The sequence below is a fragment of the Sapajus apella genome, unplaced genomic scaffold, assembly GCF_009761245.1.
Source record: "Sapajus apella isolate SASKATOON/1434 unplaced genomic scaffold, GSC_monkey_1.0 scaffold14, whole genome shotgun sequence".
Taxonomy (NCBI): domain Eukaryota; kingdom Metazoa; phylum Chordata; class Mammalia; order Primates; family Cebidae; genus Sapajus; species Sapajus apella.
Window position 1 is genome coordinate 35,356,639 of NW_022436954.1, and position 26,923 is coordinate 35,383,561.

The following is a 26,923-nucleotide window of genomic DNA, read 5'->3' on the forward strand; positions in this document are numbered from 1 at the left end:
TTGGCTATGCGGGCTCTCTTTTGGTTCCATATGAAGTTTAAGGTGGTTTTTTCCAGTTCTGCAAAGAAGGTCATTGGTAGCTTGATGGGGATAGCATTGAATCTGTAAATTACTTTGGGCAGTATGGCCATTTTCACGATATTGATTCTTCCTAACCATGAACATGGAATGTTTCTCCATCTGTTTGTGTCCTCTCTTATTTCGTTGAGCAGTGGCTTGTAGTTCTCCTTGAAGAGGTCCTTTACATTCCTTGTTAGTTGTATTCCTAGGTATTTTATTCTCTTTGTGGCAATTGTGAATGGAAGTTTGTTCTTGATTTGGCTCTCTTTAAGTCTGTTACTGGTGTATAGGAATGCATGTGATTTTTGCACATTGATTTTGTATCCTGAGACTTTGCTGAACTTGCTTATCAGTTTCAGGAGGTTTGGGGCTGAGACGATGGGGTCTTCTAGATATACAATCATGTCGTCTGCAAATAGAGACAATTTGACTTCCTCCTTTCCTATTTGAATGCCCTTTATTTCTTTTTCTTGCCTGATTGCTCTGGCTAGAACTTCTAATACTATATTGAATAGCAGTGGTGAGAGCGGGCATCCTTGTCTGGTGCCACATTTCAAGGGGAATGCTTCCAGTTTTTGCCCATTCAGTATGATATTGGCTGTTGGTTTGTCATAAATAGCTTTTATTATTTTGAGATACGTTCCATCGATACCTAGCTTATTGAGTGTTTTTAGCATAAAGGGCTGTTGAATTTTGTCAAAGGCCTTCTCTGCATCAATTGAGATAATCATGTGGTTTTTGTCTTTGGTTCTGTTTATGTGGTGAATTACGTTTATAGACTTGCGTATGTTGAACCAGCCTTGCATCCCCGGGATGAAGCCTACTTGATCATGGTGGATAAGCTTTTTGATGTGCTGTTGCAATCGGCTTGTCAGTATTTTATTGAAGATTTTTGCATCTATGTTCATCATGGATATTGGCCTGAAGTTTTCTTTTCTTGTTGAGTCTCTGCCGGGTTTTGGAATCAGGATGATGTTGGTCTCATAAAATGATTTGGGAAGAATTCCCTCTTTTTGTATTGTTTGGAATAGTTTCAGAAGAAATGGTACCAGCTCCTCTTTGTATGTCTGGTAGAATTCAGCTGTGAACCCATCTGGACCTGGGCTTTTTTTGGGTGGTAAGCTCTTAATTGCTGCCTCAACTTCAGACCTTGTTATGGGTCTGTTCAGGGTTTCGGCTTCTTCCTGGTTTAGGCTTGGCAGGAGGCATGTGTCCAGGAATTTATCCATTTCTTCCAGGTTTATTAGTTTGTGTGCATAGAGTTGTTTGTAATAATCTCTGATGATGGTTTGAATTTCTGTGGAATCTGTGGTGATATCCCCTTTATCATTTTTTATTGCATCAATTTGGTTATTCTCTCTTTTCTTTTTTATTAATCTGGCTAGTGGTCTGTCTATTTTGTTGATCTTTTCAAAAAACCAGCTCCTGGATTTATTGATTTTTTGAAGGGTTTTTTGTGTCTCTATCTCCTTCAGTTCTGCTCTGATCTTAGCTATTTCTTGTCTTCTGCTAGACTTTGAGTTTTTTTGATCTTGCTCCTCTAGCTCTTTCAGTTTTGACGATAGGGTGTCAATTTTTGATCTCTCCTTGCTTCTCATGTGGGCACTTATTGCTATATATTTTCCTCTAGAGACTGGTTTAAATGTGTCCCAGAGATTTTGGTATGTTGTGTCTTCATTCTCGTTGGTTTCGAAGAACATCTTTATTTCTGCCTTCATTTCATTGTTTATCCAGTCAACATTCAAGAGCAAGTTGTTCAGTTTCCATGAAGCTGTGCGGTTCTGAGTTAGTTTTTGAATTCTGAGTTCTAACTTGATTGCACTGTGGTCTGAGAGACTGTTTGTTACGATTTCCGTTCTTTTGCATTTGCTGAGGAGTGATTTACTCCCAATTATGTGGTCAATTTTAGATTAGGTGTGATGTGGTGCTGAGAAGAATGTATATTCTGTGGATTTGAGGTGGAGAGTTCTGTAAATGTCTGTTAGGTTTGCTTGGTCCAGGTCTGAGTTCAAGTCCTGGATATCCTTGTTAATTTTCTGTCTGGTTGATCTGTCTAATGTTGACAATGGGGTGTTAAAGTCTCCCACTATTATTGTGTGGGAGTCTAAGTCCCTTTGTAAGTCATTAAGAACTTGCCTTATGTATCTGGGTGCTCTTGTATTGGGTGTGTATATATTTAGGATCGTTAGCTCTTCTTGTTGCATTGATCCTTTTACCATTATGTAATGTCCCTCTTTGTCTCTTATGATCTTTGTTGCTTTAAAGTCTAATTTATCAGAGATGAGAATTGCAACTCCTGCTTTTTTTTGCTCTCCATTTGCTTGGTAAATCTTCCTCCATCCCTTTATTTTGAGCCTTTGTGTATCCTTGCATGTGAGATGGGTTTCCTGGATACAGCACACAGATGGGTTTTGTCTTTTTATCCAATTTGTCAGTTTGTGTCTTTTGATTGGGGCATTTAGTCCATTTACATTTAGGGTTAATATTGTTATGTGTGAATTTGATACTGCCATTTTGGTGCTAGCTGGCTGTTTTGCCCTTTAGTTGAGCTGGTACTTGTTGTTCCTTTATATGTGTAGAGCCTCTTTCAGGAGCTCTTGTAGAGCTGGCCTGGTGGTGATGAAATCTCTGAGTACTTGCATGTTCCCAAAGGATTTTATTTTTCCTTCACTTATGAAGCTTAGTTTGGCTGGATAGGAGATTCTGGGTTGAAAGTTCTTTTCTTTAAGGATGTTGAATATTGGCCCCCATTCTCTTCTGGCTTGTAGGGTTTCTGCTGAGAGATCTGCTGTGAGTCTGATGGGCTTCCCTTTGTGGGTAACCCGACCTTTCTCTCTGGCTGCCCTTAGTATTTTCTCCTTCATTTCGACCCTGGTGAATCTGACGATTATGTGCCTTGGGGTTGCTCTTCTTGACGAATATCTTTGTGGTGTTCTCTGTATTTCCTGGACTTGAATGTTTGCCTGCCTTGCTAGGTTGGGGAAGTTTTCCTGGATAATATCCTGAAGAGTATTTTCCAGCTTGGATTCATTCTCTTCGTCGCATTCGGGTACGCCTATCAAACGTAGATTAGGTCTTTTCACATAGTCCCACATTTCTTGGAGACTTTGTTCATTCCTTTTTACCCTTTTTTCTCCAGTCTTGCCTTCCCGTTTTATTTCATTGAGTTGATCTTCGACCTCTGATATCCTTTCTTCTGCTTGGTCAATTCGGCTGTTGATACTTGTGCATGCTTCACGAAGTTCTCGTGTTGCAGTTTTCAGCTCCATCAATTCACTTATATTCCTTTCTATTTTGTCCATTCTTGTTAGCATTTCGTCAAATCTTTTTTCAAGGTTCTTAGTTTCTTTGCATTTGGTTAGAACATGTTCTTTAAGTTCACAGAAGTTTCTTACTACCCACCTTCTGAATTCTGATTCTGTCATTTCATCACACTCATTCTCCATCCAACCTTGTTCCCTTGCTGGCGAGGAGTTGTGATCCCTTTTAGGAGGAGAGGTGTTCTGGTTTCGGGTGTTTTCATCCTTTTTGCGCTGGTTTCTTCCCATCTTTAAGGATTTATCCACCTGTCGACTTTGTAGTTGCTGGCTTTCAGATTGGGTCTCAGATCTTTCAGATTGACATTCTGTTTGTTGATGATGAGGTTATTTCTGTTTCTTGGTTTTCCTTCTGACAGTCTGGCCCCTCTGCTGTAGGTCTGCTGAGGTTCACTCCAGGCCCTGCTTGCCTGGGGTTCACCTGCAGCAGCTGTTGAACAGCAAGGGTTGTTACCAGTTTTCTTCTTCTTCTATCTTTGTCCCAGAAGGATACCCGCCTAGTGTCAATCTGATCTCTCCTCTATGAGGTGTCTTTTTGGATATATAGGGGTCAGGGAGCTGCTTGAGGAGACGGTCTTTTCTTTATAGGAGCTCAAATGGTGAGCTGTGAGCTCTGTTGTTGTTCATTCAGAGCTGCTGGGCAGGTACTTTTAGGTCTGCTGCAGCAGAACTCATAAACTGCTTTTTGTTCCCAGGTGCTCTGTCCCAGGGATTTAGGGCTTTATTTATGAGTTTCCGTTATGCTGCTGCCTACTTTTCTTTTTTTTCTTTTTTTCCTTCAGACCTGCCCAGCCCAGCAAGGAGGCAGCCTAGTCACTGTCGGCCTATAGCAGCTTTGCTGAGCTGCTGTGGGCTGCGCCCCGCTGCCGAGTGAACGTCCCTGCAGTCCTGTTTATGTGGGTGTAGTTAGAACTGCTTTGGCGATGGTGGCCCGCCTCTGTTGGGGCGGAGTCTCTGCTGTGGCGTGTTGCCTTGGCAACGGCGGGCTGCCTCAGCAATGGCGGGTTGCCTTGGCAACGGCGGGCTGCCTCGGTAATGGCGGACGCCCCTCCCCCACAGAGCTGGACTGTCCCGGGTTCAGCTGCGCTTGCTGTGAAATTCTCAATCCAGAGTTTCTGGTTGCTGTTCTTTTGTGGGGGTGGGGCCAGCCGAGCCTGATTGCCTGGCTCCCTGCCTCAGAGCCTTTTTTAAGTTGGTGTTCCAGTCGCCTGTTGAAGAGGCGCCGGGGTCTGTTTGTTTTCCCCTGCGGCCACTCACTGCGCTGGCTTAAACAGCGGCACTGAGGTTTGTGGTGCTTTTTTTCTTTTTTTTTTTTGCCCTGGAATCTACTGTCCTGGTTCTCTGCTCAGTCCCCTTTTTGAACCAGCATATGGGCGACTTCCCGTGGCTCCAATCGCCAGCCAAAAGGGCACCCGGACCGGTGTATTTTGTACGGAGAACTGCGGCTCCGGGGCGCCGACAAAGCAGCCGCGCGGGGCAGAGCAGCGGCGCCGGCCGGCGCTGGCCGGCACAGCAGCGCTGGCCGCAACAGCCGCGCTGGCGAGCGTGGAGCACCTCTGCCCGGGAATTTCCTAGTCTGTGGGCAATAAAAACGCGGCGTCCACTCACCCTCTGCGCTTTCACTGGGAGCTGCAATCCTGAGCTGTTCCTAAACGGCCATCTTGGATCTCCTCCCTTGGGATATCTTTTAAAAGGTAATTTCCTGAACACTTATTTTTGGTGTAATAAAATGATAATTTTGTAAAAATGTAGCTCATTAGGAAAATAAAACTTTCTTAAAAATGTAGAGAAAGAATGTCCAGTCAGAGATTCTCCTGGGGATATTTGGATCCACAATGAGCATTTCCTTCCCTGGCAAGAATCTGATAGATGGGATGGTAGATGGTTTCCAAAAATAGCCACTGTTATTCTGTTCCTTGTAGTCACACAGTTTGTAATGCATTTTTGCAGCTTCCTCCAAAGGGGTTCTATCTCCTCATGTCCTGAATGTGGGCTAGATTTATTACTTCCTTAGACCAATATAACATTGCAGAGGTGAGTAGCCTAGGCCTTGAGAAGATGTGCAACTGTCTGAAAATTTTTCCAGTTGCCATATGCATTAAACTTGGGCTAGCCTTCTGGTGGTCAATAGACCAAGTAAAGCAGAAACCAGCTATCTCAGTGAAAGTCAATCAGTCCCCAGCTAACTTAGCAACTGATTGCAGGTATATGACTGAAGATAAGAGGTGCCCAGCTGAATACAACCCAAATTGTAAAAACAAGGGCTAAGTAAAGGGCTGTTTTCTTCAGCCATCAAGTTAGGGGGTGAGTTTTTTTCCCCCTAATACTTTAAGTTCTGGGATACATGTGCAGAATGTGCACATTTGTTACATAGGTATACATATGCCATGTGGTTTGCTGCATCCATCAACCCGTCATCTACATTAGGTATTTCTCCTATAATGCTATCCCTCCCCAACCCCCACCACCCCCGACAGGCCCCAGTCTATGATATTCCCCTCCCTGTGTCCACATGTTCTCATTATTCACCTTTCACTTATGAGTGAGAACATGCAGTGTTTGCTTTTCTGTTCCTGTGTTAGTTTGCTGAGAATGATGTTTTCCAGCTTCGTCCATGCCCCTGCAAAATACATGAACTCATGCTTTCTTATGGCTGCATTGTATTCCATGGCATATAGGTGCCACATTTTCTTTATCTAGTCTATCATTGGTGGACATTTGGGTTGGTTTCAGGTCTTTGCTGTGGTGAACAGTACTGCAATAAACATATGTGTGCATGTGTCTTTATGGTAGAATGAGTTTTAATGCAGCAGTAGTTAACTGATATGAATGATGCCCATGTGACTTTGAAGGAAACCATACGTTTTGTTTACTGATTACATTTTCTCTCTTAACTTTCTTAGGAATTTATGTGCAGAAAGACCTCAAGATTTACTACTACCTTAAAACCTGTCTTGGCAAAGCAAAAAATGCTAATAGTAATTTCTAGGAAGAAAAAAAGAAATGTTTTTGTTGTTGTTGTTTTAAATGTATAAAATTCTCCTCTCCTTTAGGAATGTGGATATTTAGAATTTAGGTACAGAGATTTTGTGAGCTTGGATTATGTTTGGAGAAAGAAAATTTATATAAGACAAAATACTTGGTGAAATAATCTTCTAGATTCAAAATACGAAAGGATATTGGTCATTGGCCTGCTTTGTGGAAAATATGTTGAAATTCACCTTACCCCAGGTGGATGATGGAGGGCTGGATAATCAGTGTGAAAGCTTAGCTTCCCAGTTGTGTAAGCCACATTGTTTGCATCGATTTTGTCTTGCACTTGCCAAGTATGTCTGTAAAATGCAAGAAACACATGTTTAAACAGGTTGTCACTAAGCCAGAGGAAATGTGTTAGAATGAATTTGATATATGGGGAGAAATGGAAACTTTTCATATTTTGAAATAATTACCATAATGACTATGAGTGAGAAAAGGAATCTGACTTTTCTCTGTCTAAAGTCACTATTTCAGAATTAGCATCTCCTCATTTTTCTTCTCCTCTCAATAAAAGAGTACATTTATATATCAGTCTATACTACAGTTTATAAAGAAGTATATATGGAATTATAGGTTATCTTTTTACTGGCTTAACACATTTTAAAAAGTGATTTATTGAGGTGAAATTTACATGATGGAAAATGAATCACTTTAAAGTGAAGAATTTAGTGGCATTTAGTAAATTCACAATGTTGGCAACCACCACCTCTACATATCTAGTTTCAAAACATTTCTGTTACTCCGAATCAAAACCTCTCATTCAGTAAGATGTTTCTTTCCATTTTGCTCTTCCCCAATATCTTGGCAATCACTCATTTGCTTTCTCTCTTAGTGTATTTACCTATTTTGGATATTTACCATAAGTAGAATTATGTAGTAAGCTCATGCTTTTAACATTATATCTAAGAATCCACTGCCCAATCCAAAGCCATGAAGATTTACCTCCATGTTTTCTTCTAAGAGTTTTATGGCTTTAATTCTTGTATTTAGATATTTGGTTCATTTTGAATTAATTTTTGCATATGATATGAGTTGTGGGTCCAGCTTAATTCTTTGCATGTGGATATTCAGTTGCCTCAGAACCACTTGTTAAACAGACTGTTCTTTCTCCATTGAATGATATTGGCATGCTTGTTGAAAATCAATTGGCCATAGATGTATGGGTTTATTTCTGGAATCTCAAAATTCTATTCCACTGATCTACCTGTCTATCCTTATTCCAATATCACAATATTTAGATTACTGTAGATTTGTAGTTAAGTTTCAAAACCAGGAAGTGTGAGTCTTTTAATTTCGGTCTTCTTTTTAAATATTGTTTTGCCTACTTGGAGACCCTCACAATTTCATGTAAATTTACTATTGGCTTTTCAATTACTAAAACAAGAAAATGATACTGAAATTTTGGTAGGAATTATAGACTGCTTTGGGAGTATTGACATTTTAACAATATTATGTCTTTCAATCCAGAGTTTTCATAGCTTTATGTTTTACATTTAAATCTTTAATTCATCTTGAGTTGAATTTTGTATTTGTCTTAAAGAAGGGGTCCCGTTTCAATCTTCTGCTTATGGCTAGCCAGTTATCCCAGCACCATTTATTGAATAGGGAGTCCTTTCCACATTTCTTGTTTTTGTCCACTTTGTTGGCGATCAGAGGATTGTAGGTGCATGGCATTATTTCTGGGCTCTTTATTCTGTTCCATTTGTGTATTTATCTGAGAAGCTCAATTTTTAAATTACACTCTTGAAACTGCTGCTCAGGTCAAGAAATAAAACTTTAAGCACCTATGGGTGCCCTGTCATAGTCACAGTCCCTTCTGTCTTCTCCAAAGTGACTATGACTATTACTACTATAGTTATCATTTCCTTGCTTTTATTTATGGCTTATCACCCAGGACACTATGCTTAATCTTGTTCATTAATAACAATTGTTATGTTTTAAGGCTATTAATCTACAAGTTTTTCCTTGAAAGCGTGCTCCTTACAATTGTTGAAGAACATAGGGAATTTGACCTATAGAGTTTCCCACAGTCTGAAGTTCATTGATTACATACTAATAGTACAGTTTCTGGGAAGTTGGCAGCAAAATGCAGAGGCTTAGACAGTCTCTATTCTCTCCTTGGCAGAGCCACAGTTGGCATTATGTTCTTGTACTGTAAGACACATAACACCTGGCTGTCTTTCTTTTTGTGATATTTGTACATGTTCCTGGTCAATGGCTATATCCATTAATTCATCAAGTGTTTCAAACAATGAAATACCACACTGATACTCTTTTTAAACAAATATATGATTCAGAATACTTTTAAAAGGAGCTACTTTTCCTCATCCACTGTTTGATTACTCAGTATAACAGTTTACAGAGGGATGATGAGATAAACATTTGATTCCTTCGCTTTATTTACCATTTCTAATATAATGAATTTGTTTCCTCTCATTCCAAATCGAATAATTTAAAAAATAATATTATTTATGAAAATGTATTAAACTAGATAGTGGTGATATTTGCACAAAATTGTGAGTGTACTAAATGACACACAACAGAATATACTAAATAAAACTAATTACACTTTAAATCGGCTATTTAAAAAATAATTTCACTTTTAGTTTCAAGGGGTACATGTGCAGATTTGTTAGATGGGTATATTCCATGATCCTGAGGTTTGGGGTAACATGGATCCCATCACCAGGATACTGACCCAATAGGTAGTTTTTCAGCCCTTTCCTTTTCCCTCCCTCCCCACTCTAGCAGTTCCTAGTGTCTATTGTCACCATCTTTATGTCCATGAGTACCCAATGTTTAGCTTCCTCTTATGAGTGAGAACATGTGGTATTTGGTTTTCTATTCAGATATTAATTTGCTTAGGATAATGGCCTCCAGCTGCATCAATGTTGCTGCAAAGGCTGTGTTTTTATTCCTTTATATGGCTGTGAAGTATTCCATAGTGCTGATGTACCACAAAATGATTAATTTTATTGTTATGCAAATTTTACCTAAGTTAAAAAATACCTTAGCTTAAAAGTTAAAAAAAAGTGAATTAAAAAAGAACTAAGGTTACTTATAACTCTGTAGCAAGAAAATAAACCATTTTTCAAATAGCTTACAAATAGACTTTGTAAGCTATTCCCCTTAGAAGGTCCAGACAATGGGTAACTGAAAGGAGGCCATATTTAAAAATAATCCCAAATATGGTTTGAAAAATATTCACTATATATACATGCCATTTGATTGCTGTTATCATGTCTATTAATATATGTTCATATCCATCAAATCATCTTTGAATAAACACACATTGAACACCTATTCTCAGTCATTGATTTAGCATCAGAGATACAGCAGGGAACAAAAAGACAAATAATAATTATCAAATTTAATAGACATATGTTCTACAAAGAAAATGAGGCAAGGTAAAGAGATAAGGAGTAGGGTCAGAGACGTATTATTACATAGATGATACTGTGGGAAATGCTCTATTGAATAGGTGGCATTTTTTCCACAGAAACCCAAACAAAATAAGGGAAGAAGAAATGTGAATTTCTGGGAGATGTAGTTTAGGCAGAGGAACCCAAAGTGAGTTTTGAGTTTGGAGTATGTCTAGGGTGTTTGTGGAAGAACAAGGGCAGAACAAGGGCAGCATGACTGGGACAGAGCCACCAGGGGATCAAGAGTGGGAAACGCACCAGATGAACAGAGAGAAGACACTTTCTGAAGGGCTTTGTGGACTAGGATGAGGACTTGAGATTTTGCTTTACAGGTGATGGGAAGCCACTGAAGTTTTCCATTATGTAAATCATACAATTGGAATTATCATTTCAAAGAATTGCTCTGGCTGCTGAGAAGGGGGTAGATGGTACTGGGAAAAAGGTGGGAGGAGGGAGAGAAGATGGTAACTAGTTCTCTCCTAAGCATGAGAATGATGATTCTCTCCTAACCATGGATACATGCATAGGAGAGAATGACTGGATTTGAACTTGAAAGGTAGAGTTACCAGGATTCTCTGACATATTGGATGTAGGATATGAGAGAAATGGAGTCCACAATGATGCCAAGGCTTTCAGCTTGAGAAACCAGGTCGGGGGAAGTCCTACTTACTGAGATTCACTATATCAAAACTCATTATCTGGTAGAGGAAGAATTTTCTGTTATATTTTAGAGGAGGTACGTGTGGCAGAAATTAAGACCTTCCTATTGCAGGCAGTTTGCTTCACCTAATTTAAAAAACTTTAAAATTAGTGCTTTAAAAAAATCTCCATTCATATATGGACAAATGAGCACACAAAAGAAGACACTTGGCTTGGATGTTTTAGTTTCCTAGAAAGTCAGTCTAGGCTGGTATTTTACCCTGCCTCCGGTATTCCCCCATGCACTGTGTACCACAACCTGGCAGACCTCCCTGGCACTTCATGTTTACTTTGCCATTTCTCTGTCAGAAGCTCTTAATGATTCTTTAGTCCCTGAAGGGACTGAATTTAGCACTGCTGATCTAGAATTCAAGAACCCAATGCAATTTTATCACCTTGTGAACTATTGCCATATTTGAGTCATCTGTTCTAATCATGTTGATTTCAGCACTATACACTTTTCTGCCTTTTTTCTGGTTTATTTTTGTCTGCCAGTTTTTTTCTGTTCTTTTCCCCATCTCTGTATACCCATTAATGAAAATCTAGCTCAGGTTCCAACTATTTAACAATCTCAATTCTAGAGAAAGCCTTGATCTTTAGGTTCAAACTGTACTGGCTTCAAAGCCTTCGTTTGTAATTTACAATTATGTAATCTTGAACAATCCATCTATTATTTCTGAGCCTCAATTTGTATATTTAGAAAACAGAACAAGAATATATTTCAGAAGCTTGTTATAATAAATAAGAAAAGTCTATGTCTGACACAGGAGATGCACCATAGGACGTTTCCTTCTTCTCATTCTCCTGATTACCCAGTATTTACTCCGACACTCAGAACTCTCATAAGCATGTTTTATTGGTCTCATTTATTAGAACTGGATATGTTAGGTGTTTTATGAAGAGGGTTATAATTTTTCAAGAGCTATTGTAAGTTTAATCTTATTTAAATATGTGAATATATAATTCTGCTTCCTCTTCTGGATTGTAAACTCTTTTAGTGCACAACAAATATTTTTGCTCTCCTACCATGAACTAAACCAGTGCCAATTCTAAAGCAGGGAACCAATAACCTTTGACTGAATGAATGTAAGTGGAGATGGGGTGACTTTTATGAACTTCCATTTTCATACGGTATGTGGTAAAGGGTATTTGTATGGTGGTAGTTGCAGGAGGAGAGTGGGAATACAATCTATAATCTCTTCCCACATGTGGGGATATTTTTCTTAATGAGAAAAAGAGTTTCTTACCTATTCTCTGGGATTGAGGATAAAATTGGCTATTTTGCTCTGTTTTTCTCATTTAAAATTATGTTGGAACACTTGATAAATCTTTCACTAAGGGTGAAGCAGCCATCCATATGTGGCTAGGAGCTGGAAACAGGCTGAGTGAAAAAAGATGAGGGGTATTATAGTCTGCTGCAACTCATTTCAAATATGAGTCAGGCAATCCATTATATAGCAGTGGGAGTTGCCAAGAAATACATGTTCTCTATGAAGTTCTTGTCACTCAGTAGACCATACATAATACAGATCCAGACAACTGTCAACATTGGAATTTCAAAAATAATCAACATGTGAGAAGAGATTTAAGGAGGCCAAAAAGGTAGTTTCATCAAGGTGCAGAATGCATATCTTCTGACTAAGAAGATGCTGCTGTTGATATGATCTGTAGGAAATGATTACTTAGAATCTTTTTCAAGAGTGGTGATGGTTTTGCATTGATCACCCACATTCTTTTCCTGGTTCCTCCTATGATCAAGAGTAAACTGACAGAATTTTACTGCAGCCAAAACCTGGTTGAGACTCAAGGTGTAAGCATTAGCCAGAGAACAGATATTTTCTTTGTTTGAAATAAACTGGCCTCTACTGGGGTAGGGGTCTGTGACTTGGCTTCACCAGAGCAGTTCTCTGGCCTTCAGAGCTACCTATGATAAAACATTTATTAGCCTTGGAGTGTCTTAGGCATCGTATGGGATGTGCAGCCTAAAAGTCTATGCTCACATGCTATGATAAATCCCTTGAAAGGAGCTCACCAATTCCAATCATAAACCATTCTCCTAAAGGCCATAGCACAAGTCTGGAAAAACCCTAGAAATGTCATCTGGTTTACCTTTCTTCCTTGTTATAGAAATGAATCATACCAAGAAGGCTGCTACTGATTATTGAGGACTCTAAGTTCTTACTTATATATCTAAAATCCAAATCTCCAAGAAACCACAGCAGAAATAAAATGCAAACATGTTTGTAACCATTATCACCCTAGACTTGCCTGATCTTGAAGCTAAGCAGGATTGGGCCTGGTTAGTACTTTGATGGGAGAAACAGGTGAAAATGTGATTCAGTGGTAATGAAGGAACTTTTTAAAAAAATCCAGTGGTTAGGCCTTAGTGAGATGAAGGTGTATTTACATGCACCTCTCATTAGAGACAGATTCTAATGTTATTTCAAGTAAGGCAACAACTCAAGCAGATTACTGAGAATGGCCATGACTAAGTAGAAGTGTAGAACCAGATTCTTTTAAAACTGAAGAGGCAAGCTCAACATAATATCTTAATCCAATGGTATAGATGTTTACTATTGTGCTGGGGTGAGAGACTGACACTCTGCAAATTATCCTGCTTTTATCAAAGATGTTGTTTTAAACAAATCTAAGTATTTTCATCAAGCCATTTATGTCATTCTCAACATTTCATTAAACTCTTCCTTACATTTTATTGTCTATTCAATCATTTTTGTCAAAAGCTCCTATACTTTAAATAACTTTTAGAGAATATTTCATAAAATTGGGTTGAATGCTAATTTACTAATTTTACTCAAACCTAGATGACTAGTCATAAATAATCATGATATTAGTAATGTGATAAATTTGGAACCTGCATTGCTTGTGGAATACTTGAATATTGTTTTTGCTGGATTTGTTCTTTACACTTTGGTGATGTCTTACACTTTAAAAAAAAATACAGCATCATAGTATTTGTTTCTTGTGCCTTTGGTGATAAGCGTGCCATGGTGTGATCATAGCCCACTGTAACCTCAAACTCCTGGGTTCATGTGATCCTTCTGTCTCAGTCTCCTGATTAACAGACATGTGCCACCATGCCTGGGTATATATGTTTTTATTATTATTATTTTTTTTTGTAGAGACAATATCTTGATCTGTTGCCTAACCTGGCCTTGAACTCATGGCGTCAAGTGATTCTCCTGCCTCAGCCTCCCAAAGCACTGGGATTACAGGTGTGAATCATATCACCTGGCCAACACATGGTTCACACTTGAAAAATCATGCTAGATTAACTTGTAATCTTTTCCTTTTTTAAAGTAATTTTTATATGAAAGGATGTTTTATGGGTGCAAACCTGGATTTATTATCACAAACAATTACAACCTTCAATCCTTCTGTTGCAAGCTCTTCTCATCAGATTATGCAAGGACACTAATGCAAGGACACTAATGCCTTCTTTTGAGCATGATTACTCAAGGGATATAAAATACAATGCCCGTATGTTGCTTATATTTAAAAATTTCAATATGGGATATAATCTCCTAGCTAAAATAAGCAAAAAATAAATTTTGTAGTCAATTATTCAAGGGAATATTATATTGCTTATTATAGTTGCAAAACTTTCACATATGAATTCCTGATGCAGTCAATCACCAGAGCTCCATATATTTATTTTTCCATTATCATTTATTAGACACCTACAATGGGCCGGAAACTGGGGATCCAGAAGTGAATGGAATAGACATGGTATTGTACCACATGGAATTTACTGTCTATGGGGAAGATGAATTACTATGATTTATCTTACAAAGCTAAAGTACACCATGGTATGAGAGTAAGGAAATAAAGAATAAATGGAGACCTAAAGATTGAGTTGGATTTATCTAGGCACAAAGAAGAGTAAAGGTCATTGCAAGAAGGAGAAATAGCATGTGGGAAGGAATGGAAGGAGAGAACATCACCTTTGAGAAGAAATCAGAGAAGTTCAATGTGGGCTGGAGTGGGGAGGGTTTGCTCTATGACTATCCTTAGCTTCTGTTCAAATTCTGCTTCCATTGTTTTCCTGTAAAGTCTCAAAAAAAAGTCTAATTCCTTTAGGAAACTGAGGTCAAACATATTCTTTATCTCATAGCATCTAACCCAGTGCCAAAAATGTTTGCTGAGTAAAGACGTGGATTCTAGAATAGTAAATTGTGTTATTTCCTGATTGAATATTAATTTTAATTTTGGTTTATACTGTATATTTTAAGTATATTATAATAATGAATACTTTGGCAATTAACCATTTTTATTCCTTATTCCTAGGGGGAAGCACTTACAGTTATTTGTAAACAATGCTAGGCAAAATTTCAAGAGTTTTGTTTTAAAAAGTCATTATCTTTTGAGTTATTCCTTTATTATAGAGATTAATTGACATTGAATTCATCCCTGAAAAAGAAAGGGTTTATGCCTTTTTAAAAATAATTTCAACTTTTAATTTAGATCTGGGGATATAAGTGTAGGTATGTTACATGAGTATAACACATGGGTATTGCATGATTCATGCCATTTTTTAAATGTGAGAATTGGTATCCCCAAACACAAACTAGGGAAACAAAGATAACCTTTCTGATATCTGGAATGGGTCTTACTCAATCCATCAAACTAATATGAAAATCTCCACAAAACCTGAAGATATAAAGTAGAGAGAGGTTTCTGGAATGACAGTGGTGACATAATTTAAAAGACTCTCTCTGAATTCTCCCTACAAAACATCTAGAGTGAAAACTCAAGAATTCCATGAAAACATCGAAACATAAATTAAGTGACAAGATATTCCCATGAACTGGGAAATAGGAGGGGAAAGAGACAAACCTGTCAAAGCTGCAAGACCTGTATTATATTGGTGACTGAAGGAGAAAGCAGAGAGAAGCAACTGGGTACATAATGGATATAAAACATTCCCAAATTGCCAACAGATATTCACTCAACAGTGCAGTGGGGCAATGTGAGAATGACAGTTACACTTGGAAGGGGATTTATACTTTCCATTACAGCTGAGTATGTGAGGTCCATTGTAAGGGATCTGAATAGTCTGGATTCATGAATTCTAGAAACTAACCAGACAAATCTCCCTTCCATGACCTTCCTTCTGAATAGAGTGCATATTGAGTAGTACAGGAACAATAAAAACAAAGAAAAAAAGAAAAAAACAAGGTCCTGATAAAAGTGGAGAGGAACTAGATGGTTTTAGAAAGTTACCAGTCAGTTTTGAAATATAGCTTAAAACCATGAATTAAAAAAGGTTTCTGAATCATGTCTCCTTTTTATAGTTAAGGAAAACAAGTGTCACATAAAATTAGCAACAAAAAATAATCAAGGTTTAAACTCAAAATTATTTTGAGAAAAAAACACAGGATAAGTAAAAAAATAGCATACCTATAGACAGGCAGTACATGTCAGAAGGACATGTCACCCCCAAAAGATAAAAAATATTATTTTTTTCTAACTTCTATTTTTTTTGTAACTACTTCTAATGAATCCAAAAGTCTTTATCAAAATGGTCCTATATATAAAAGAAAACCTACATCAGGATTAGAAACTTGAAAATGGACTAATGTATTAAAATTTTTTTTTTTAAAAGTCACTAAACAAAGACTAAATTAGAAGGAATGCAAGATCAAATAAATGTTACAGATTAAATAAGCATAACAAGCCTTTAGGTAACTAGGAGATAAGAAGGAGAACAATTTAAATATTAAAAAAGGAGAGTAACATAAATGATTTGAGAGAAAGTAACAAGAAGACCGGCAAAGAAGATTTAAGATATGCATAATAGGAGTCCTCAAAAGGAGAAGCCCAAAGCAAAGGAACAGAAGATACTAAAATATACAATTCAAGAAACCTTTTCTGAAAAAGAAATTTTGAAGCTATTCCTTGAAACAATCATATCCTCCCTGAAAAAGCTGTCTCAGAACAATCAACATCAAGACATAGCCTATAAAATTACTGAACTTCAAACAAAAAAAATATTTTTTTTTTTCAAAATCCAGGTAAAAACATCAAATTACTGTGCTTTTTGTTTTGTTTTGTTTTGTTTTGAGATGGAGTCTTGCACTGTCAACTGGGCTAGAGTGCAGTGGCACAATCTTGGCTCACTGCAACCTCTACCTCCCAGATTCAAGTGATTCTCCTGCCTCAGCCTCCCACATAGCTGGGATTACAGGTGCCTGCCACTATGCCAAGCTGATTTTTTGTGTTTTTAGTAGAGATGGCGTTGCTCTATGTTGGCTAGGCTGGTCTCAAACTCCTGACTTCGTAATCTTGCCTGCCTTGGCCTCCCAAAGTGCTGGGATTACAGATGAGAGCCACCATGCCGGGCCATCAAATTACTTCTAAAGAAAAGAAAATTGTATTACCAGTAAAACCATAAGTGACATATTAAAGATGCTGTGAGCCAAGAATTTATATTTAGCCAAGCCAATTTTCAAGTATAAAGGCTTTAAAACTGCTGTCAACATGAAAGAATTCAGAGTACTGTTCCTATGAGGCCTTCCTTAGGAATTTACGAGAGAATGGACTTCTGACAACCAAAATGAATAGTTACATTGACGTAAGTTTTGTGCAGAGCAGTAAGTTTATGTTTACATGAATTAAATTGTAGGGGAGGAAAAAAGGCACTGAAAAAACTAAAAAGTAGAAAAACCAAACTGTAGTGCTAAGGGTGCATGTGGGTGGTAACACTCTAAACCAAGAAAGAAAGGAAGTAAACACCATAAAACTTAGGAAAGTCATTACATTTGGGGAGAAAGGCGAGATTTATACTTGGTTGGGATATGTCATTGGGTTTTGGGGTGGCTGGCAATGTTCCATTTTTTGACCCAGCTGGTGTTTAAGTGTGTTTGCCTTATGATATTTCATTAAGGTATACATTTATTTTATGTCATTTTCTGTATCTGTATTATATTTTACCATGAAAAATCTATTTTACCAAACACAAACCTCACCTTTCTCCCCAAATGTAATGGCCTTCCTAAATTTTATGGTGTTTACTTCCTTTCTTTCCTGGTTTAGAGTATTATTACCCACATGCATCCTTAGCAGTGCGGTTTGGTTTTTCTGTTTTTTAGTTGTTCGATATTTTTTTCCTTCCTTTCCTACGGTTTAATTCACGTAAACATAAATTTACCACTCAGTACCAAACTTATGTTAATGTAGCTATTCATTTTGGTTGTCTGAAGTCCATTCTTAGTAACACAGAGTAGTAGAACAGTGGTTACTGGGGATGGGAATAGGAGAAAAGGGGAGATACTTGTCAAAGGGTAGAAACCTTTGGTTATTATGTGAATAAGTACAGGAGACCTAATGAGCAGCATGGTGACAATAGTTGATAATAATGTATCATATACTTGCAATTTCCTAACAAAGTAGATGTCAAGTCTTTTTGCCACAAAATATAAAGGTAACGTGAAAGAATGGATATGCTAATCAGCTTGATTGTGGCCATCAAAATGTCATGCTGTGCACTGTAAATATATATAATTTTTCTATCATACCTCAATAAAACTACAAAAATAATTAAAAAACAAATCAAATTGAAAAAAAATCTTTTTTTGTACATTCATTTTTAAAGGTTAATAATACTGCCATTAACAAAAATCAAGTCAGGTAGTGATAGAAGGATGACAACCACCTGTAAAAGCGTAAAGAAAAAGTTACAGCAATTTGCTCCATAGAAAGCCCCAAAGACTTCATTATGAAAAACGAATAATGTAGTGCATTGCAAAAAAGTGAAATAGTTAATGAGAATTCCAGATTAAACATATTTAGTACGGTTCTTTTTGATTTGTAGGCAGTCAAATTTTGATTAACACATTTAATTGGAATAAGAATTGGATTATTAGTTTTGATTTTTTAATATTAAAGATTGAATAAAATGTTTTCTGATTCTGTATCAATTGTCATTTTCCCTTTGTGTAAATGATTGGTGATAATTTTAACCTAAAAAGGAGAAGACAATGAATATTCTGTTGTTGTCATTATGACTTATTTTTTGAAATTTCTATATAATCCTGTCTGATTATCCCCTTGCAACTGAGTAATCAACAATTATTATGGTATTAGAAATTAGAAGGCAAATAGCAGATAACAATGAACCACCACAGTGGCATGGTATAAAGCAAAGATTGTAGGCTGTTGAGTCAGGTAAACCCAGATTTGTAGCCTGATTCTTCTGTCTCAGTTTTTTGGGGATAATGGGTTAATGATTCTTCTCAGATTGTGAAGATTCAAAATAATGGGTGTAAAGCACTGAGCTCAATTCTTAGTACATAAAAGGTGCTTAATAATAAAAAATTACTTCTACCATCGCAGTAATAGCCACCCGTCTTTGCACAGAGTACAAGCAAGGAAGCAAGGTTGTATGTGTGTATGTTGGGGGTTGAAGGGGCGGTGTCAGAGCACCTGTTGAGAAGCAATTGCCTTAATTGGTTATCTCAAACATTTCCTCAAGTGATTTCTACAAGAGCAGGAGACACAGAAATTGTTTTTCCTTTCATTCATGAGATGACTTCATACCCAAGTGATTTTGTTGGCAGCAGTGTTAATTACTATGAAACTTAATATTACAAAGGAAACCCTGGAGACTGGCTCTTGGCTGATAACACAAGCTGAGGTTCACAATGGCTCAAAGAACATAGTTTGTTACTCTGCTTAAGAAATCCTAATACTTATTAGAATACACATTTTAAATGTTCTTTTTGTCCCTCTACCCAAGCATTATAATTAGTGCATTAAATTATTAAGGAGTCCCATTGTAAAATTTTAAAAAGTAGAATGGGATTACAATTAAATTTAGAACTCGGAGAATTTTTCTTCCTTTTCTTCTCAAGTTTGAATTATTTCTAGGTTGGTTTTTCGTAACCTAAAAGCCATTTTTTTTATTCAAGAAGGGCTGTGTGGTTTTCTCAAGCAATTTCCTAATTAGAAACATCAACAAATGGGTAAACTTAGTTTGTTTTTCTCTAATCCCCACACTTCACAAATGTTTTCTAGTAACATGTATTTCAAACACGTAGCTGTTTCAAAGTCAGATTTGGAGGCAGTACTTACGATAGGAGCAATTTCTTAGGGGCTAGATGCCAAGAAATAGTAATATTTTTCACTTCTACATCCTCAAATACAATCTAATCTGTGAAATGCTACTGGGCTGGCTTACAAGACATCTTACAGAAATGTGAGCAGAAGTCTAGTGGTTGCTGGAAAGCTGTGTTATAGTTGTACTTCCCAGAAGCCATTTAAATATTGTTAATCCTTAACTGGTCTGGCTGGTGGATTTGATAAACAGCTCACTAGACACATTTTCTATTTTACTTTATTTTATTAATCCAATGAAGCCTGAATGCAAGGAACTCATGAAAATGTAACACTGAGCAGTAGTAGTAGCATTCTACATTTTTCCAGCAAACTTTCATCTAAGAACCTCAAAGGACATGGCAGGTATTAAAATACCCCTGCAGAAAGAGTGAGGCAAGTCCTCAGTAAGGGAGAATTAAAAAGATCTGGGAAATTACACAAAAAGCTCAGATCAATGCCTCACTTACAGATAGCCCACGGTGAAGCCATGGTTAGACTGGTTCCCTGTTGATCCTGTGAGAAGCTCTCTAGGAAGTAATGCAATACAGATGTTCTGGGGCACTGGGTCCTCAATTCTTCGTAAACCTTTTTGGTGTAAATGTTCCAAAGCATTTATTTATATTTTCTGCTATAAACTTGTACACTTATAAGTTTTATTCAGCAGTTATATAGCTTCCATGCAATGCTATACAAGATAAAATTTGACTACCACCAAGATCCACATTTATTTTACCTCCTTTTCCCATTAACTCTTGCTTTCTTTATTTCATTCCTTAAAGTTTATATTTCAGCTTTTTTTCCATCTTTACCCCATTATTCTTACCAGTGTAATCCTCACCACTTGTATTAATGCAATTTGCTGGTGCCAGCAAATAAAACATTCTTAGAAAAAAAACAAATCTGAACTTCTGGGCTTAGTTCTAAAAAGGAGGAAGTCTCGCTAGCTAAGGTTAGAAGTTTTATTCTCTTCTGCTTGACTTTCTGAGGAAGAAGAGTCGCTTTGAGTTGCCCATGAGGTTGATTTTTAAATTATGGACTGATAAATGTTGACAATGTTGTCAAAGAGTTTTTGAAGTCTTGATCAGATGAAGCCTACAATATCTTACTTAGCACACATTCCCTTTCATTAAAATTTCCTGAGAGATAATTTTGTGTCAGGTGCTGAGTTAATATTAAAGATACAATCCTGATTACGCCACCATTTATGCCTATAAGGAGCTCAACATGACAATGGCAATGATAATGGTATGCCTTCTTAGTTTTCAAAGGTTATTCTGACTGGTAGAGTTAAAAGCATGATAATTAATTAATAATACAAAATATAGGTGACAAATATTTTTAAAAATGACACTGTGCCCCTTCCCACCAAGTCTTTCTTTCTCTCTCTTTCACAATGTCATGCACACACACATACTCACAGATGAGCTTATGTAAATAATAATACCCTGGCCTCTCCAGTTTATTTAGTTGTCCAACTCATTAGAAAAGGAATTTTCAGGGTTTGAGTTTTGCCATTTTAGCGAAGATCGTCTGAACGTCTCAATATTATCTTAACAGAATGATAGTATCAAAAGACCATGTATTACTACAGTCCAGCAAAAAAAGTAGTGACATCTTACACCAGTGTTGTTCATTTTTTAATTAATATAATGCATGTATGACTACTAAAAATAGAATCAGCAACAAAAAGTAGAAATTGCCTGCCTTTGTGTGAATTTGTGGGAGTGAATTTCCACTTCTCTTTCCTGATGGGCCATCAAGAGTGCAAAACTAGTTCATATGCATAAGGAGTATATAATTATTTTGTTTTATTATAATGCCAGGGCTTGGGGATGAGGTACTGGAAGTGGTTTCACAGAACAGAGGCTGAGAGAGAATTTCTATTGAAGTGCTGCAGAGGATACCAGGTCAAGTGAGGATGTAGTAGGTGTGGTAGTTGAAAGGGAAGAGGAAAAATGTTGGTAAGTCAAGTGAAAAGGGCAAGAAAGGCCAAAAAGCAACCAAAAAGAGAGGCAGACTTGGCACAAGTTGTCTGTAGGCAGAATAAAGGTTCAGGAGCTATAAAAGCAAGAGAGATACATGCAGCAAACAAAAGGTTAAGCAGGAAGAGAAGGAAACAGTCCTGAACAAACAGGTTAGAAAGGGACTGATTCAGGGGATGGCCAGGAATGGGAAAGAATGGCAGGTCATAGAAATGGCATGTGTCTGAATTCAATTAGCTTGAGAATGGGAGGAAGGGCTGCATGACATTGCATAATCTTAATTAAATTTATATTATTAAGCCACACCTATTTACACAATGGTAACCTGTGTAAATTGTGAGGAGTGGATTCATTTTGTTTAAAGATCGTATTGACATGGTTTGCAGCATGCTGGGAGAGGCTCACCTTCCTGTCATCCACCCTCTTTGAACTGTTGGTGTACATTGACTATGATGTTCCCTCATTTGAAATGACAGAAGTCCAGGGTTACTTTTCAGTCTGTTCCTTGGTTTTATGGAATTTTTATTGGCCTGGATTATTTAAAGGAAGCCAATTCAAGTATTTACATTCATCCACACACAGCAATGACAAAAGATAATTTTTCATAGAGTAGCAACCCAAATCTAAACAGTTCAGTACAAAATGCCTAGTACAGTGCCATGCACATATTAGTATTCAAGAAAGATACTCTGTTTGATTGACAGAAATTTAGTTTCTTTGGGATTTACATTGTAAAATACATTCTAAAAAAAACATTCCAACTTGGTAAAATCATTGAAGATGACCATGTGTGGTATAGGTTACAGTAACTATTTCCCAATGGATTAAGTCATGTCATAAAATTTATTTCTTAAGTAGTATCACCTTTTCCAAAAGGGCTCACGAAAATTATTTTCATTGATTTTCTTTCTTTTGGTGGAAGAGAAAAGACATAAGATGAGGCATTTTAGCATTGGTCTGTTAAACCTGTCCTAAATCAAAGGTTTAAATTCTCAAAAGTTTGTCTTTTTACATACTGCTCCATGTTTACATGTATTTGACAAAATTGACAATGAGAGTTTCTTTACTCACTGATATTCTTTTGTCCCAGGAAAATATTCATCATTATCAAGTCAGTAAAGTTACTGAGCATTTCACATGGTTGCATAAAAAATATTGTCTAGATGATGTGCTGACAAAATAATGACAAGCATCTGAGAAAATACAGATGTGGAAAATGACATGCACTTTTGTCCTGAAAGTTATTGCCCTTTTGATTTAGTTGAACATAAGTTTATAATGGTGAAAGGTTCTCATAATTATTGCATTCATCTGCTAGTTTATAGTCCATTTAAAATATTTAGGCATGACTTATTCATTAAACATTTATTCCTTGCCTACTGTATATGAAGACTACATGAAATGCTGGAATCTACTGTTTTTTGTTCATCTAACCAACCACTTAACAATTGAGATGACAGCCAAGAAACAAAAATAGCTCTTCTCATTCTCATTTTGGATTCTTGCATTTAACATTTTTCAAACTAATAACCCTACTTGAATGGAAAAGTGCGAGGTGGGTTTTAGTTTCCCAAGGAAGGCATGTCTAACGTGGCACCAGCAGCAAGCTATTATTGTTTTAGGCATCTAACCAAGAGCAGTCACAAGGTTCCTTGAAATATCTGCATGGAGAGCAAAGTTTACTTTTAATCTGTTCCTACTTTCCTTTCTCTATCCCTCTTCTATTGTTTCAGTAGCTCTCCTCCATTATTTATTGTGTGCACTTATTCATTCCATTCGCTCATTCATCAAACAATTGGTTTTCAAACAAGAGTAAGATACTTTTCCAGTGGAGAAACAAAGATATGAAAGAGAGGGACATTAAGGCAGCTACTAAGTCTGTTCTGAAGATGTCATGTTCAGGCACAACCAAAGTAGAAAACAGAATGTGGTAAATGCCATTTAGTGCACATCATTGTGAGAGTTCATATGACGTAAAGCACCCAAGTTCTATCCCTTGGGAGATCTGCCTTCTCTTGAAGTCCCCCTTCCTTTCAGCTAGAGGTTCTCAACCTTGGCTGCACATGAGAATCACCTGCAGAGTTTTGAAAAGTCCTGATACTCAGGCCAAATACCAGTACTGTTAAAAAAAATTAAAAAAGAAAACAAACTCTGGAGATGGGATTCAGATGTCAGTATTTTTTAAATTGCCTATTCCAATATACAGCTTAGGATGAGAACCACTGTTGTAAGATTCCCTTCTTCTTTTAAATATCGTGTTGCTCAGACTTCATATCACTTTTGCACATTACTTTACAGAGAAACAGAAAAAGGTTACAATGTTAGAGAAAATATTCATTTTTCTTATTCTCTGGACGATGCGAACAAAAACAAAGCAAATAAAACAATAATAATAAAAATAACAAAACTGTTCTGTCAGTTCTTGAAGTAGAGAATTAAAAATTGTCAAAAGATATGTGGTGAGATCTTGATCATCAGTGGTGGAAGTAAGGGGTAAGGTGGTAAGAGAGGCATTTTCTGACATGTGAATAATTTGAGAGATTCAGGTAAGAATTGTAATCATCTAAGGAAGGTGAGATGGGGTAGGTTCAACTTATCTGGTTAGATGAGAAGGTCCATAAAGGACATGGAATAGTAGTAGGAGGTCTGATGTGTTTTGACAACAGACCTTTAGTATTTATTCCAATCATTTCACAATATTAGATCAGTGGCCAAATTATTAAGCCCTTTTATAGGTCCTACAAAACCAAAACAACTTCAAAACAAACATAATAAATCAAACTAAGATTCTGACCCCTAGTGTGATGGGTTTGTGGGGTAGTTTAGGGAACTCCAACAAAGAGCCCAAAACTTGGCCAATGTTAAGAAATTGTGAAATGCCTTGGAATAGATACAAAAAGTTTGTTGTCAGTAAATAAAAAGCTAAGTAAAATGACTTAGAAGAGATTTGAAGTGTCCAGTTTAACACCAGTGGCTAAAAGCTCTTCTTTTCCATGTTCTTTCTTCATATTATTGACAGTAAGGTAGAATAGAAAGCCAATAGATAGGACAGACCCAGATTCAAACTCTGGTTCCTTTATTACTATCTGTGGACACTTGGTTATAATTAATTATCTGGGCTTCAGTTTCCTTATCAGTGAACTGAAGGATAATATCTATTTCAGAAAGTTATTATGAGAATTAAATGAAGAATACATAATATGGTTGAGGCCTTTTATAATTTTAAGACTTTTCTCCCTCTTTCCTTTGTCTGTTGTTGCTGTAATCTCTACAGCAGTTAACATTCTTGCAGGTATAAAGGAGATACAAATTTTATACAACAGAAATCTACTAATGGTAAATGTAAGTTTTGGAGTCAGAGTAGGTGCTGGGTTGTCCAAGTCTAAACATGGCAGAGATGGCAGAGTCTTTAAGTGATTGAGTGTTTTTGGTCTGCTTTTATCTATAGACCAAGTCTTACTGTAGTTTAGGGGTGGCAAACCTAAAGGGGAGCAGGGCTCTTACAGGTCTGGAGAGGGTGGAGGATTTCAGCAAAATGGAGAGTGAGTCTATGCTCTCTTCAAGGGCGGCCTCTACTTGTATGCAGCAGATTGTTGGCGTGCAAGGATTTAGGCTCTGTTGTTGCTAGATCTGATTTTTCAGGAAAAGTCAGATCCACATGTAATGTAAAATCTCCCAGTTTTTAAGTGTTGACAACTAATTCCATTTTCTTTCAACATCATATGGGCCAAACCAAACATCTGAATACAGCTTGTGTGCTTCCAGTTGCAACCTTTGGAGTTGGAAAGTTCCTTTCACTTTCAATGCTCTCTACTCCACAAGCCCAAGAATAATTGTATTAATTTCACATGAGGGGCTCACTCTAAAGAAATACAGTTATACTCCCATGTCTACATAAGTGTTTCCTGTTGTTAGTGCTTCACTATTTATAATTAATGTTACCTCCAAGGAAATTCTTACGCAAACAGCCTCTTGTTCCAAAGTTAAAATTAATTATATCTCCCTGTTACTGACTGAAGCACATAGGCTTAATTTTATGAATGTTGGTTTTATCTTTTTAGCACGTCTCTGGCTGATTTTAATTTCTCAGGGCCCAACTTTATTTCAGCCAACTCTTGGGAGGTAAAAGTTAATGAACTTTAACATAAAGTTTAATATGTTGTAAAGTCTTGGAGAAACACGGTCTTTCATCACACTTGTTACGGAATAAGTGATGTCTCCCTAAATTCATAGGTTGAAGCCCTAACCCCCAATGTTTGGAGATAGAGCCGTTAAGGATGTAACTAAGATTAAATGAAGTTATAAGAGTGGTGCCCTAAGCTAATAGGACTGGTGACCCGATGAGAAGAAGAGACAGAAGGAGTGTGCTATGCACAGAAGAAAGGCCATGGGAGGACACAGTGAAAAGGCAGTCATCTGCAAGCCAGAAAAAGGCCTCCCCAGAAACCAGCCCTGCTTGTACCTTGATCTTAGACTTCCAGCTTCCAGAACTATAAAAAAAAATTCTGCTGTTTAAGTTTTCTGATCTGTGATATTTTGTTATGGCAACCCAAGCAGACTATACACACCACCTATAACTAGCCTATGTCTATGGTGCCTGGTGTCTTTGGGCTTTTAGGCTCTTAAAAATTATAATTCTCAGCAAAATACTACTTTTAGACTCTTCTTTCCATCTGACTTCTACTCAAGACATTATGAAAATTTCTGTATCTTCAATCAAGGAGGTCTTCCTCAGTTGGGAAATATATCAAACTTTATCCGTGATGGCAGAATACAAACCATTTGGTGACTCACCCATAAAATGTGAGATAGAGGAAACCAATCCTTTTCCCAAGTTTTAAAACTTCTCCTTGTTTGTCAGATGCTCCCGTGAGTCGTACTATGCCTACTTTCTTGAGGGTGGAGAGCCACTTGTATGCATGTTTGTCATATCGTAAAACATCTTCAAAATCCAGAGTAGGTAGCTGGAGCTCTGAGCCCCAGTACTGACATTCTGTGAATTGAGAAAATAAGAAAACAGATGGGATTACATTCTTTTTACATAGGATGATAACCTCAGAGAAGGGACTAGTTCATTAAAGTTGATCACTGATTTATAATGGAGTTTATTACATGTTGTTTATATGAGAAATGTCCAAGTTACTAGGCCTTTCTTTCTTGGAGCCACACCATTCTGTTACATGCCTCCTGCTTACAACTCTGTCTGGCCCATAGCAGGTATTCAATATGCCCCACTTGTTAAGGGAATATTGTGTAGCTGATGAATGGCTCTTGATCTGTATGTTCCTAGGGC

The 26,923-nt window shown here is 37.2% G+C and overlaps 1 protein-coding gene across 2 annotated transcripts in view; it reads right to left on the reverse strand.

Annotated features, from left to right (window-relative positions):
• BBOX1 (gamma-butyrobetaine hydroxylase 1) overlaps positions 1 to 26,923 on the reverse strand; it is a 91,540-nt gene that overhangs the window by 17,303 nt on the left and 47,314 nt on the right. For both annotated transcript variants that reach the window (XM_032283706.1, XM_032283707.1), the window contains exons 5-6: positions 26,425 to 26,623; positions 6,604 to 6,709 (exon numbers count right to left, since the gene is read on the reverse strand). In XM_032283706.1, the coding sequence (XP_032139597.1) occupies positions 6,604 to 6,709; positions 26,425 to 26,623 (305 nt within the window). The remainder of the gene's footprint in view (positions 1 to 6,603; positions 6,710 to 26,424; positions 26,624 to 26,923) is intronic.